We start from the raw sequence: 15,355 nt of genomic DNA on the forward strand, positions 1-15,355 counted from the left end.
TTGGTATCAATAGCGTCATTTACTTAACAAAGAGGCGAAAATGTGGAAAAGCATGCCGATCTGGTTAGCAGACGCGTCGGGAAATGGAAGGGAGGTCAGCCCGGACGCGGAGCCGAGGCAACCAGCGAGGACGAAGAGAGAGCCGCCTTCAAAAATGGCGTCTACGGATGAAAATTTGTAAAGATGTATTTAAAAAAAAACGCGGCCTGCTTTTTTTAAGCTTCCTTGTTCTGTTTATTGTTTCTAACGATTGGCTTGATTCCCCTGCATGCGGTTACTTTTTCACTGAAATACCAGAAGGTTTAACTGCAGGAAGTCGACATTTAATGGGGGCGTTATAACGCCACTTTTATTCGTATGCGTCGTTCCTGACAGCTAGCATGCGCGGCTCGCTGTTAGCATATAACAGATAGAAGAAGAAGGAGGAGGAGGGGTGTTCTGTGGCGGCGATTTTTGCATGAAATGCACATTTAAATGAGGCGTTTTTCCGCTCATCGAACGCCTAATGTTTTTTGGGGAGACGATCTCCATCAACGTGGTTATTTCCTCCGATCTTTGCTGGATTCTTAGGTGGCGCTAGCAGCGTAGCCCAAAAAGACTAGCCTAAAGAAAGGGGAGGAGGCACCACAGAGAGGAGAGAGAAAAAAAGGGGGACGCGTTGGAAATCAAATGTTCGTCAGCGTTTCGCCCATTGGCGGCCAAATCCGCGACATCTTCATCATGAGCGGGACCGGATTTGGACTACCTTCATGGAAATGATAAACGTGGAAGGAGGAAAATGAGGAAGACTATCTTTTTTCGAGGTGCTTGGATTATAGCCCCGTAGACCCCCCTCTTTTTCTCATCCAGCTTTCTCCTCCTCCCCTCCATTTCTCTTTCAATATGCTGTTTTCCACCCCGGAGGACTTGCTTATGAAACCGGGGAAAATAGCCTGAAACGGAGCTCGGGAAAGACTGGATTTTTTCCCCTCCTCCACCCCCTTGCGACGTCGCTTTCGCACACGGTTGTCCCCCCCATTTAGATGGATAGAAATTACCCGGGAACAGGGTTCGGCGATTTGGGCGCTGGAGCAGGATGGAGTTACGAGAGATCGGCCAAAGCAAGGTAATCGGCACAAGGCAGACAATGTGCATGCATGCATCAGTGCCTACATGGCAGGGCACCGTGTGTAAACACATTGTCGCTATTGACTTCGCGATCCACACACGCACTCGGAACGCCGATGCATTGTCATCCCAAAGAGTTGCATAGTAATAACATTATCAACAGCAATGGAGCAGTGTGCGTGTCGTGGGGGTGGGCGGGGTGGAGAAAGGAAAAGGTTGGGGGGGGGGGGGTGTTGGGGGTATGGGGGATTTGAATCGAATGTGATTGACAGACAGACAGTGGATTTTTAGCTAGACCTGGATGGAGCAGATGGTTGATGCGAAGTGGTGGTGGGCTACCATCTACAGGTTTTTTTCACCTAACGGGCCTGGACATGCTCTGATAAATAAATAAAATGGGTTCGAATGGTGCAAAAGCTCTAAAGCAGCCCCCTCCTGACAGACATCAACAAAAAGAATTGGAGGCTGCATTCGTTGAGCCGTCTTCAATGGTGCATCGAAATGAAAAAAATGTCTCATGTTAGCGTGATTGCAATGAAAATGGCCACATTTTTTATAGCCGAATTTGGCCTCAGACATGATTGGAGATGATTTGCAGAGGGTTCATGAGCAAGGCTCATTTGCATAATGAAATTGTACCATTGCATCTGATTGTTTGAATAAAAACAACAAGGTCAAAAGGACTTGCTTATTTGATTATACTCATGGCGAGTTTGATGACGACGTGTATACGCTGTTAAAAAAAACCTGAAATCGCCTGAGACCTCTGTTACCTTTTACGTTAGCATGCGAGCTAATTTTGAACGGAAGTCAATAGCGGCCTGCTAGCATCACTTCAGCTAGCCGCTACAGCACATTTTCCCACACCACGTCTAAACGCTATTGTGTTTAGACGCGATGTGATGTCCAATTGCGAGACATGGTGTTGCTGTTGGTTAGTTTATGTAGGTGGAACGCTAGCACATAGTTAGCCATATCAACGTAATCAATGAATACTTGTCTATCAATCGCGAGAGCGGGCTGTGGAGTGAGTGAGTGCACTAATCTGGTTTAGTTTCACCCCAAAATGCCGACCTTGCGCACACTAAGGCCGTGTGTCTGCTCTGCTCTCGTCGCTACTGTGCACAGAGCTCCCATCAAGCAAGCACCATGGCCAACATGTTAACAAGGAATCTGCCTGCAACCACGGCATGTTCAGTTATAGCATGTCAAATTACTCACACTTACATTTCTTTTGAAACACACCCCTAGCCTCAGAATGATACTATAATAATGTAAATGTCATGGTTAAATCTAAGGATCTGATCATGACATTGAATGATTGCTAATGATGCAATGGAATTGAGGACCTTGGCTAAATGAGGGTCTGAGATTTAAGCACACACTTGAATGATGGGGGATTTTGGTGGGAGTCTGTCACCATTTTTAGTACCAGCTAATATTTATGCAAATGCCCTCTGAAATTAATAACACTTTATGATCCTGCGCTCCTCCTCCTCTTAGTCTTGTATATGGGAGTTCCAGATCATCCCACCCTGAGTCTGAGCTCCTCCACCGCCAAGCCTACGCTACCCCACACCCTCTGCAGGGCTATGCCACCAATCACCACCCAGGGAGCTCCAGCCAAGGCGGGGCTTGGGGAGCAGCTGGACGGAGTTTGGGTGAGATAAATGTCATACCTACCGTGTCCCCAACAGTAGGGGCCACAGGAATGAATTATTGGTGTGGCCGACCAAGCGTGCAAATCGGGACGCGTGCTTTAAAATTTTGCACACAGTGATTTCATTCATTTGGGCTTTGACTGAAAACAATCAATCAATAGCGCTATACGTGTCCACTTGAAGACAATGGCAACGTTTAATGTACAATTATATTGATTTCATATAAAAGTGATTAAAACTCTGAACAGTAAGAATGCCTGCAGTGTAATGAGATTTTTTGCCTCAGTCTTAAGTACTATTAAAACATGTCAGTTTTTTTCTAACATGCCACTTAATGAACAGTGAAAACAGAAATCAGTTTGCAGGTTACAAGTGGGAGTAAAATCCATTACCCAGGCATTGCCTAGATAAGTGTGACTCTATGAGCATTTAATAAAAATAGTCGCCATGCAAAATGGATCATGCATGAGGACGATATCATAAGATACATTGTATCACTGCCAACCATTTATTCTTAACATTTATGGAATTTTAATGTGATACTGTATCATAGCCTTATCCAAGTATGAACTCATTATCATATCCTGGGCTTTTAGATCTATTCTATGCTCTCTATTTATTTGACGGCGCAAAAGAGCTAGAAAGACAGAGTCGCTAATACTTTACTATGTAATCAGGAAGAATTATGCTTTTTTTCTATTCAAAATATTAAAATCATTTTCAAAACATGTTTTAATTGTATCTCCTACTATAAGGTCTTTCGGGGCTGTTTGACACTGGCCTGCACCATGCCAGCCCCTCAGCCCCCGATGCTTCAGTCATGAATCTTATTTCGGCGTTGGAGTCTCGGGGTCCCCAAGCTCCCCCCTCCGCCTCCTCGCTACTTTCCCAGTTCCGCACACCCACTTGGCAGACAGGTGAGTCTGTGTTCCTTCATGTGTTAACTTGGAAACATGCCCGACTGTCAATATGCCATTTGAAGAAACTCCTGTTTATTTTATTATCGTTTTGCTGGCAATGTACTATGTGCTAATTTATTTAATTTGTTACTATGCAAAGAAGAAACCCAAACTTCATTGGGCATTTTTATTTGCACTGTGTAGATGACTGCATTGATTTTGAGTAATTTCTCTTTTGTACCCCCCACCCCACCTCTTCCTGAACAGCGATGCACACACCTGCTCCTCCAGAATTATTCATTTCTGGAGCTCTTCCTGGCTCGGGCTCCTTCCCCTCCTCCTCCGCTCTCTCAGCCTATCAGCACCCAGCATCCTTTTCCAGCCGCTCCTTTCCCGGTGCCTCCCTTTCCCTCCAGGACACCCCCACGTTTAGCCCAACATCTAATGGTCTTCTGTCCCCACATGACCCCTTACTACACATCAAAGCTCCCTCCCAGTCTAGTCTGGGTTTTGACAGACTACTGTCCTCGCAGGGGGCTGCTGCAGCCGCCTATAGGGGCAGTCAAGACCCTACAGGTGCCGCATCAGCCCAGGCATCCTCTGCTAGGCACCTGCAGTCCCATCAGTTCAACCTGCTGTCCTCACAGCTCCAGGACCAGTCCTCTCAGCTGTATAATGCCTCAGTATTCTCCTCAGCCCAGCCCCAAGCTCATTCCCAGTCAAACTCGGCTCAGGAACGAGCCGTGCCCAGACAGGATAGCGTCATCAAACACTACCAGCGGCCAACACCAACGCAGCCGCAGCTCTCGTCCTCCGCTGCTCACTCCCTGCAGCACTACCTCAGTTGTGGAGGGGCAGGCTACCAACAAATTGCCTCTCATCATAGGCACGCTGGCCTTTCTTGCAGTCCCCTGGGTGACCAAAGCCCTTCATCTGACCACAAAGCTTCGTCTCGCACAGAGCAATATCGGCCAATCATCCAGCCTGCGTATTCGTCATCTTCCTCCTCCTCGTCCTCCTCAGCTGGGAAAGGTACCAAAAGCAGCTCCAGCAGTGGCTACTCATCTGCAAGTTCAGCATCGTCCTCAAGAACGCCTCTTACGCCTCCTTCTGCATCTTCTACCTCCTCGTCCTCTTCATCGTCTTCTGCCACTCCTGGGGCTCACCCTTCTAACTCAATCCCCACCTCTAGCTCTAGTGCAGCCCCCGCTAGGCAGCAACCCCCCACTCAACCAGCACCACCTCCCCCAGCCACTCAGCAACAACAGCCCCCTCCCACCTCCACTTCAACACCCCAGTCTCTTCCCAAATCCTGCCTCTCTGGTTACGGTTCACCTGTTCCCCCTGTAAAACCCCCCACATCTGGTCTCACTGGTCAAACCCCACCTCAACAACAGACTCAGTCATACTCCCCAAATCAGCCCCCTACTTCTCACCTAGCTCAGTCCTACGGTGGCTTCAGTTCCCCACAAGCCCAGGACCTGAGTTCAGGTACTGGTGGGAAAGGCTATGGAAGTTTAGGAGGGCGAAGTCAGCCGTACCCCAGTGATATATACGGAGCAGATTCTGCTTATGGATCACTTCCCTCTTCCCTGGGTGGAGCTGGAAGCCCATCACTGGGTTATGGTGCTCCAGGCCATTCTCCTGCGCTTTTAAGATCAAGTGGTTCTTCAGGCAGTGGTGCATCTGGGGGAGGTAGTAGCAGTGGTACAGGAAGTGGAAACTCTGGGTCAGGAGGAGGTGCAGGAAATGGCATGACAAGTGAGCGAGGTGCTGGAGGGAGTGGAGGAGGGTCTTATCATATTCCCGATTCAAGTCCCTCCCCATCTGGAAACTCTGGCATTATCCGCCCAGGGCTGCACTCCCCCGTGCCGACATGTCCCACGCAATCTCCTGGAGGTGCTGGTTCTAATAAATACATCTCCTCAGTTCTCTCTCCTCCTTTTTTAAGCTCCCCTCAGGGCTACCCTGACACCAGAGGTCCAAACTCTCAATCTCAGTCTTATCATGCAAACTCTTCAAAATCAAAGGCCGACACCTCAATGCTCGGAGTTGGTTCTCAACGATCCCAAGAAGAAGTAGATGATGACGATGAGTTCCTAATCCAACACTTGCTGCAGGCACAGGCGAGTCCTGCTCCACAGGCCACTCATCACCAGCCCCAACCAACGTCGCAGCAAACGCAGCCACAACCTCAGTCGGCACCACCAACATCCGATGCTGGCAAAGGGTTGAGCTATGATATGGGAAAGTCTTCTGAAGAAAGGTATCATCCCCAGAGTGTCATACGCACCCACAGTGCCACATCTTCTTCTGGGGTAGGCAATGCAACCTCTGGGCTAGACAGTCAGCTGGAGATGTCTTTGAAGAAACAGCAGCAACATCAACAACAACAACAGCAGCAACAGCAACAGCACCATCACCAACAACAGCAAAGGAACGAGAGGCCTGTTGGGAGCAGCAGAAACAGTGGCGGACGAGGCAGTGCTGAACAAGTGCACTCGCACCTACTTCACCATGACAACTTGGGCTCTGTAGTCCACTATGGGCGAGGGGACCCATATACACAACACTCCCTTCCTCCCCAGCACTCTTCCCATAATCAGCATGTATCATCACATTCACAGATGCCACCCCACAATCAGATGGAGTTACAGAAAAAGGAGCGCTCTGAAATCCCGTATCCACGGAAAACGCCAGAGGTCCAGCCTCAAAGCACTGCGTCTCTTATGGACTCTCCCACAGATCAGTCCCACCAGCCCTCACACCTGCTCCAGTCTGTTTTATCCCATACAACACGCAACAAACTCGAACCTCATTCGCAGCACCACAAGATGGACACACACCAACAGCATCAACAGCAACATCACAAAATGGATACTCACCGGCCTCATCAGCAGCACCATAAAATGGACTCCCACCAACCTCACCAACACCCTAAAATGGACTCCCACCCACAGCATCAACAGCACCACAAGATGGACTCACATCCACACGACTCTCACCCCCAACAGCAGCAGCACTCCATTGGCCAACAGCAAACTGTAATGGAGAGTGCGAGCGGACGACTGGGTTCGACTAAGCATCCGGCTCAGGCTCAGTCCCAAACGACCCAGCTGCAGCTGCAACTCCAGTCGCAGGCTTTAGAGGTGGCAGCGGCTCATTACAACCACGGACCCTCGTCACATCAACACGAGCAGAGCCAAGTCAAACAAAGCTCAGTTGTTTCATCTTTGGACATGCTGGAGCGCTCTCTTTCGCAGACCTCCGGCACAGATGTAGCAATTTCGGAAGATCGACGCGGTGGGCGGAGCGGAGGAAGCAACGAGCGCCACAGACAGCAGGAGCAGCAGCAAAGGCAGCACCCGTCTCACCATCACCCGCCAACCCACTCGGCCCCTGAACTCCATTCGTTCCTCTCTGAGTCTGAAATCTCCATGCCCACTCCGTCTCACATGCACCACCTCTCGCAGCACCATCCACAACAGCAACAGCAGCATGCTAGCTCTCAGCACCAACAAGCCCATTCTCACCACCCTCACTCTCAGCCACAGACCCCACATTCTCACCATATCCCCTCTCAGTCTGCCCCGACGCATCCCCAACCTCAGCCCGATACGCAACAGTCTCTCCCCTCCCAGCTCACGCCCCAGCAGAGCCAATTAGACCAACAACGCTCAGAGCAGCACCAGTTTGATACGGTCAGCCCAGTGGAAAAGGCAGACCAAGCCCAACAGAGTAATCGCTTTGTTCCCCTAACTTCTATTTGTTTTCCTGACTCCCTTCTCCAAGACGAGGACCGTTCATTTTTTCCAGGTATGGAAGACATGTTTTGTGCGGAGGACTACAAATCAAGTTGTGCTGGTGGTGCAGGACCAGGTCAGGAGGAGATGAATGAAAGCCATACTGGGCAGGAGGCTATGGGCTCCATGAAAGCCGGACAAAGTGGTGGTGGACAAGGTGGCGGTAGCGGAGCTGGCTATGATATGATGGGTCATCATGGAGATCAGGGTTATGAGCCATACTGTCACAGCCTGGAGGAACCCAGCAACAACACTATGACTCTGGATCTTGACTCCTTGAAAACCCATGAGCTACCCTCCACCGTTAACACTGAGCAGCTCGGTTTAATTCAGTCCCAGGGCCCAGCAATGGGTATGGGCACTAATAACGCTGGACCTAACAACCCCGCCGCGAAGCTGTCCTCCGGGCCTGGAGGGACAAGCACGGGCTCTGCATCCGGTGGCCTCCAATCGCCGATTTTCTGCTCATCTCGTCCGAAGAAGCTCCTCAAGTCTAGTTCTTTTCACCTCCTAAAGGAGCGTAGGGACCCCAACACACTGCCTAAGAAAAGTTACGCCCAAGAGTACGAATTTGAAGATGATGAGGACAAAGCTGACCAGCCTGCTGACATCCGATTGAACAGTCGCAGACTTCCAGATCTCTTGCCAGATTTGGTGTCAAGCTGCAGGAAAGGAGGAGGGGGGAGTGGTTCTCTCAGCCCTTTAATGGGCGAGCTTGACTTCTACCATGCCTCTAGCTACCAACCGATAGGTCCACAGACTCTTATGCCTCAGGATGGCCCTAAGAAGAGAGGTCGAAAGCCTACTAGGCCCAAGAGGGAGGGCCCCCCACGGCCCAGAGGCAGACCTCGCATTCGCCCGATGCCCGAGCCCTACACACCGCGAGGAATGATGGGTGAGATGGGCGGAACAGTTGGAGGTGGCGCAGGGGGATTCAATGTGGAGGGACGAGGCAGGGGTCGGGGCCGTGGGAGCAGAGGAAGAGGAGGTCGGAGAGAGGATATGTACATGGAAATGAGCGGGAAGGAGCAGGAGCAGATGCATCATCACCACCACCATCAGCAGCAGCAGCAGCCGCTCCATCATCAACCCCAACAGCTACAGCATGAACCGATCCCACCGTTGAAAGTAAGTGGCTTTAAAAGCAAGGCTTATCAAGAAACTATGTGGGTCCAAAGCTCCCAGTTTGAAAGCCATTGCTTTAAAACAATTAAGCGTTTTCAGTTAATTCAGTTTTGTTATTGGGCTTTACAAATCTGACAATCAAGGCTCAGCATTCATAACTGATTAAACAATTTGCTGTGCTGTTATCAAAAGTATGCTGCAAATAGTACATTATAGTGGTCCTTCTTTTTTTATAGATCAAGTTGCCAATTCCCATGTCCTCTTCTGATGACTTGCTGAGGACAGACTCTCTATCTGGTACAGACCCTGCTTTGTCTGATGGCTCAGTAGGCTCAGCCCCCTCAATTGGGCTGAGTCCTGGCCCTTGCAGCACTGAAAGCACTCGGGGACAGGATAAAAACAAGCAGAAAAGCCAGATGATAAACGAAGGAATGGATGAGGATGGTCTGCAGGAAAGGGTAACAGCCATTGGTCAATGTTAGCTACTATATGTTGAATTGAAAGATATTTTCCCTTTTCTGTTAAGTAATTGAAGTTTTTTTTGTGCCTCCTCTAGGGTGATGAGAAGGACTCTGAGTCCAAGGCTGGTTTGGTAGCTTCTTTGCTGGACTTCCTTAATACAGGGAAGAGACCCCCAGGTTTGGATATTTCCCCAGGAATGGAAGCTGACAATGGTGACACATCTCCCTGTAAATCAGGATTGCGCCCACTATCACCGGCACCCCCTCCACCCCCATCAGCAGCTGCTTTTGGGGACGGTGAAGGCAATGGTGGTCTCGCCCTGGGCAGCTGTCCTAGCCCTAAGCGCTTGGAGGACGAGTTGAAGAGGAACTTGGAAACCCTGCCTTCATTCTCCTCAGATGAGGAGGACTCGGTCGGAAAGAACCAAGATCTCCAGAAAAGCATTTCCTCAGCCATTTCTGCCCTGTACGACACTCCACAGCTAACTGCGACCCTCCATCATTCGATACCCCCTCCGCCTCCTCAGCCGCAGCCGTCCCATTCCCCTCTGACACCCCCGTTGCAACCCCCAACTCTTAGCCCTCAGACTGACATTCATACACCCCACACACAACCCGAGCTGAATGAACCATGCGTCCTCCAGCCAGAGGATGAAAACACGCACGAAAACAAGCATGAGGACGACAACGACGAGAAGAGTACCAAAGTGGATGAAGAGAGCGAAATGATGGCGGAAAGACAACAGCAGCTGGAGACGTTAGGTGCCCCTGAACTTGAAGGTCAGGAAGGCTTCACTCATTCGCACCCCAAGTTGTCAAAAGCAGATACATAATCAAATCAAAGGCATAAATCTAAGTTCAGATTTGATGTATGGAAGTTTTGTCATACATTTCAGTTGGCGCTCATTTTAGTTTTAAAATAATGTTGTGGCAACGGAGCTCCATTTTCAAGCTGAACTTGCGTTTACAGGTCGCAGAGCTCAAAATAGCCAACAAAACAAACATAATTCTGCTCTAGCTGTTACATTGGCACGGATGCTACTAGAAGTACAGATTCACAAACTCATAAATATCCTCATCTACAATTTAAATAGTTTTTTCAAAATCACGATATTACTTGTATTTGAGATTTGCTTAAATTAGCATTTTCAAGCAGCAGCAGTTTGAATCTTGTATTGAGCACAAGGTTTTTGCACACATTTAAATCAACAGCTGGCTTACTTAGCCCAGACTGTCCGATTATGTTAGATGATGTTAATTTGAATACAATGCGTTGCTTGTACAGTTTTCCATTGATCTGTCAAATGGTTCTCAGCCTTAAAATCTCTGTCCTTTCAGTGTCCATGCCAGAGATTCCTCCTCCTGCAGCAGCAATTCCCCACCCTCCTTCAGTACCCACTTCTCCTGCCTCTTCAGCGTCGTCATCTCCAGCTCCCTCCCCCCTTCCTCCTCTCTCCCTGCCCTCGCCTCCCCCTCCAGCAGAGGAACAACGGGAGGACTTGAAACCTTCAAGTCCCGCGGCTGCCAAATCTCAGACACCGCCGCCTCCCCTGACCGCTACTTTTCCTCTGCCAGACACTTCTCCTCCTCCCCACTCTTCTCCTCCTCCTCCTCCCACATCTTTGGCTCAACATCCTCCCGCTCAAGCGTCTCCTCAAAAGGAGTCTCCGACACCATCCCCCGAGTCCGCTGCCTCTCCCGAAGAAGAGCGCCCACCCCCAAAGAATACCAACTTACACCTAGCTCAGAAGCAGGAGGACGCTGCCATTGCGGGAGAGAGTGAGGAAGATGACAGCGAGAGTGGTGGGGAGGGGATCTTCAGAGAGAGGGATGAGTTTGTGGTGCGAGTGGAGGACATCCGAACACTCAAGGTACATATGTGTGAAAATAAGACAATGGGCTGAATAGCTGAAAATGCCATCAATGCCAATATTTAAACTAGAGCATACACACTTGTGTTTTCCTCATAGTTGGCCTTGCAGACGGGTCGTGAACCTCCACCCATCTGGAGAGTGCAGAAAGCTCTGCTGCAGAAGTTCAGCCCAGAGATCAAAGATGGACAGAGGCAGTTCTGTGCTACAAGCAATGTGAGTTAAATTCAGGAAACCACAAGTTTCTTTCAGAGTGGAAGCCATTTGACTGTTTTCCTTCTTTCCTCTTGCAGTATCTCGGCTACTTTGGAGATGCCAAACGACGTTACCAGCGTATCTATGTCAAGTTTTTGGAAAATGTTAACAAGAAGGACTATGTCAGAGTCTGCTCCCGGAGACCATGGCGCAGGGCAACACCTGCCCTCAGGTAAATATCTCCTTTATCCAGATTAGAAAACAAATTTGATTTGTTTCAACCCGCCCAACAATAATGAATAAATAAATACTATAACGCGGATAGAGCTCTCTATGCATTGAAACAAGGCGTTCATGTCTTTTTGGTGTGCAAGTTGGGATTTTTGCTCCCAATTCTTATTTGATCTGAAGATGATTCCTAATCATTGGCTTTTTAAATGGCATTTCTCAATGCATCACAGGCGCCAATCCTTTCCCAGAATGGCTTCCCCACCTGCAAGCCAAGCTCAACCAAAAGAGGAGAGATTAACTCCACCCAGCCAGCGCGAGAAGGAGACGAAGGAGAAATCAAGAGTGACCCCGACGCTGGCAAAAGAACAACGGGAAAAAAAGGAGGCCCCAGCTGCGGTCCCCAAGGCCAAAGAGAAGCAGCGAGTGCAACCCTCTCAGGACAAAGTGGAGAAACGTACCGCCGAACGTGGGAAGAGCAAGGACGAGAGGAAAGCACCGGAGAAGAAAGAGAAACCCGACCGGCCACCTAAGTCCAAACCAGCCAAGGTGAAAGCGGAGCCTCCACCCAAAAAGAGGAAGAAATGGCTGAAGGAAGCGCCTTCCTCTTCTGACTCCGATTCATCGGACGAAGCAGCAAGTGAGAATGAAAGTAAGCGCTTGACTTTTTATTCGTTTACCAATGAGGTTAGATTACAAAATTTAAGATGGAAATGACCTTTGACTTTCTGCACTCAGTGCCCGTGAAAGGTGGCGTAAACAACCGAGCGATGAGGGAAATGTTCCGCAGCTACGTGGAAATGCTCGTCAGCACAGCTCTGGACCCCGACATGATCCAAGCCTTGGAGGACACAGACGGTAAGAATGTCTTTGGGCCCCTCCTTAAATTAGATTACGGAAGATTCGCTTAAACGTTTGGCAAGGCAATGAAATGCAGATCGCATGCGATCAGTAGCGTGTCGACAGTAATTAAAGCAAAAGCAGTACAGTAGATACTGTTTAGTGTGGCATATAAATTGTCAACATGAGTCTTTCAAAGTACACATTTATGATAGATAATGAGGAGTACTCTACAGAACATAACAAAACTGGTTGTGAAAAATACACTTTTACAGTAGTGCTTTACATTGTGTAGTCGTAGTAGTAGTATGACCACGGTCATTAAAACATCTGTTAAATATCTGTTTACCCCCCAAAAAATGGATTTGGCATCTTTTGTGCTATACTGCTGACTCACAACAAACAACAATGAGAATACAGAACTTTATCATCTCCATAGTAGAGGGGCTGACATATTTACTGAAGTACGATACCGAAATAGATTCTGTTGAAAGAATGAGGGCTGATAGAAGAGCCGCTACGGGTCAGCCCGTGTTATTAAAGCGAGCGGCAGCTCGGCGTATGATGACTAATGACACCTTCTCTTTCTGACTGGCCTGCAGATGAGCTTTACCTCCCCCCCATGAGGAAGATCGACAGCATCCTCAGCGAACAGAAACGGAGGTTGTTGAGGAGAGTCAGCATGAGCTCTCAGCATCAGGTAATCTGCGCTCAACTGTCCTTCAGGTATCCTAGTACTTGATCATGGCATTGCTGACAAATGTGCTTTGTCAGCTACGCACTTTTATGTCATTTGTCAACAAGATACATTCCGGGTCGCATCTAAAATTGTTTGCGAGTGTTAAACTGAACGTTGTTATTCTAGGGAGTGTCAATGAATCGGACTTGTGAGCTGCAACTTTAAATTTTTGGTGCATCTGCTTTTTCAGGAGGTTGTGCATGCATACCCCCAGATCATTGTGGACCCTTTGGACTCGGGGGTGGTGAGGGTGCGGCTCAGTGGCGACGGCTACAACCGCAAAACCCTCAACCGAGTCAAGAAAATCCTGCCTAAACCACAGGTTTGTCATTGCTAACATCTTCATTAGAAATGTAGCTAACAATTAGGTAAATAATCAATACATTGTATTGGATTGGCAAAGAAGACAGAGGTAACATGTAATAAACATGAAGAATATATACTCTGACATTTTGGTGATCTTTGATAATTTGCCGTTTCACCGATATGGTTAAAATCGTAATTTTTAAGTGTGGTGGTATGTGATAAATAACTTGACTTAAATTGTATTTGATTTTGAAGTTCAATACATTTGTATTTAATCTTTAACAGATGTTTAAAAAAATACTTTTGTACATTTTTGTGTTTTCTTATTTGTGAAAAGATTGACAGATGTATAATGTGATTCTTTCCAGGACCTTAAACTGTCATCTGATTCGTACCAAATCTACAGTCTTTACCACTCTCTACATCATTATAAATACCACACCTTCTTACAGTGCAAGAAAGAGGTAAGTAAGCTCAGATACTTACCTTGCAGAACCAACCTGCACGTGTGCTTGAGTTTCAGGAGTCTTGTTTTTTTTTCCACATCCTTTTATGCAGACCAACACGATCGAGCAGGCAGCCGAGGACCCCGGCCAAGAAGAAGTAGTGCAGCAGTGCATGGCCAACCAGAGCTGGTTAGACACACTCTTTGGCTCCTTCATCGAGCTCCTCACACTCAGCACCAAAGCCTGAGAAGGATGAGATTAATTAAAGTCGGAGATATGAAAAAAAAAAGAAAAAGTCATGAACATGATGGATCCTACTGTACAGACCCCCAACCCATTTATTTTCCTCGAATCTAAAAGATCTGAGGATGTATTTTCAAAGCCCTTGATGAACTTGAGGCTGGTCGACAGAACCGTAGCCTCGTTTTTTTTCTTTTTTTTCTTTTTATCGAACTATGACTAAAGAAAAGTGTTTCATTTTGAGGCAGGGACCTCACTGGATTAGCGCTCACTTGGAGTCATGGGAAACCTGACCACCCGTGAAAAGGGGACACGAGGTCGGAGAGTGTCGAGCAACGCCAAGTCCACAGAGGAGCCACTAACATCTCGTTAACTGCACCTCGTTAAGACAGTAGCTTGAAGAGAAACTATTACTTCTTAGTTTTTACATAAATTATTTTTTTGAAAAGACTAACATGAAGTGTTGGCTTTGGGAAAGACTGAAAGAGGGCGAGAATGCTTTTTACACTGCGTGTGGAGTGTGCCGTGAGCAGCGTAAACATGGTCTTGTACCATTAGATGTGTTAAGAAATGCTCTCTCTCTCTCTCTCATCCTGTGCTATGTGAAGGGCAGCACAACTCAGCAGTGTGATAATATATAAACACATTTTTATTATTTATATGAGGAGGTTTTTAACTTAACAAGCGCTGGATTGCTGCCCTAACATTTTAAATACTTTTTACTGTCCACATGTTCAGTATACTACAATCGTGACCCACATATCCAAGCTGTCTTCTCCTTCTCCATGCAAGAACAGACATTAAGACCGGCATAATGTATCAAATACAGTGGGTGTAAAAAAGTTTTAAAAAGGAGAGCGCAAAGAGTGAGGGGAGTGTATTTGAATCTTTACATTGTTGTGCTTCAATTCAATCATCACTAATGCAGATGCAACGAGGAAAAAAACAAAAGTCAACTGTCCAGTTCCGGTGTGGGAAGAAGTATAAATAGGTGATATTTAAAGAGGAAATAGTCATGTCATTTTTATCATTTTGATGTATGTGCATACTTATTTTGAAAACAATCTAATTTTCCATAAAAAAAGGAAATGGGTGTGTAAATATTGTACAGCTCTTGATGATATTCTTTGTCATTCTGTACATTAACTCCTGTATTTGAGAAACAAATAAAACCTGCAAAGATCATACAGTTTCCTCTTTCTCCTAACCTCGCGAGAATCCATTGTTTATATTTAATATGATCATTTATGAAGTGGTAAAGAGTTCTGGGCGTCGATGGTTCGATCCCACTCACTGTGTGGAGTTTGCATGTTCTTGCGTGGGTTTTCTCCGAGTACACCGGTTTCCTCCCACATTCCAAGAAATGCAGGGTACACTTGTTGAATACTCTAAATTGCCCTTAGGTATGAATGAGTGTGAATGGTTGTCCCTCCT

At 47.5% G+C, this 15,355-nt stretch overlaps 1 protein-coding gene across 1 annotated transcript; it reads left to right on the plus strand.

The window, feature by feature from the left end:
* prr12a (proline rich 12a) lies at positions 1-15,106 on the plus strand. The gene is made up of 15 exons (XM_077626339.1): positions 1-1,105; positions 2,611-2,768; positions 3,524-3,685; positions 3,935-8,598; positions 8,832-9,053; positions 9,152-9,836; positions 10,395-10,927; positions 11,027-11,143; positions 11,221-11,354; positions 11,584-12,002; positions 12,089-12,208; positions 12,793-12,890; positions 13,120-13,251; positions 13,604-13,699; positions 13,794-15,106. Exons 1-15 carry the CDS (start codon positions 1,023-1,025, stop codon positions 13,926-13,928), a joined length of 7,758 nt encoding a protein of 2,585 aa, XP_077482465.1. The 5' UTR covers positions 1-1,022; the 3' UTR covers positions 13,929-15,106.
* Positions 15,107-15,355: the final 249 nt, after the last annotated feature.

The sequence above is a fragment of the Stigmatopora argus genome, chromosome 18 (assembly GCF_051989625.1).
Source record: "Stigmatopora argus isolate UIUO_Sarg chromosome 18, RoL_Sarg_1.0, whole genome shotgun sequence".
Classification (NCBI taxonomy): Eukaryota; Metazoa; Chordata; class Actinopteri; order Syngnathiformes; family Syngnathidae; genus Stigmatopora; species Stigmatopora argus.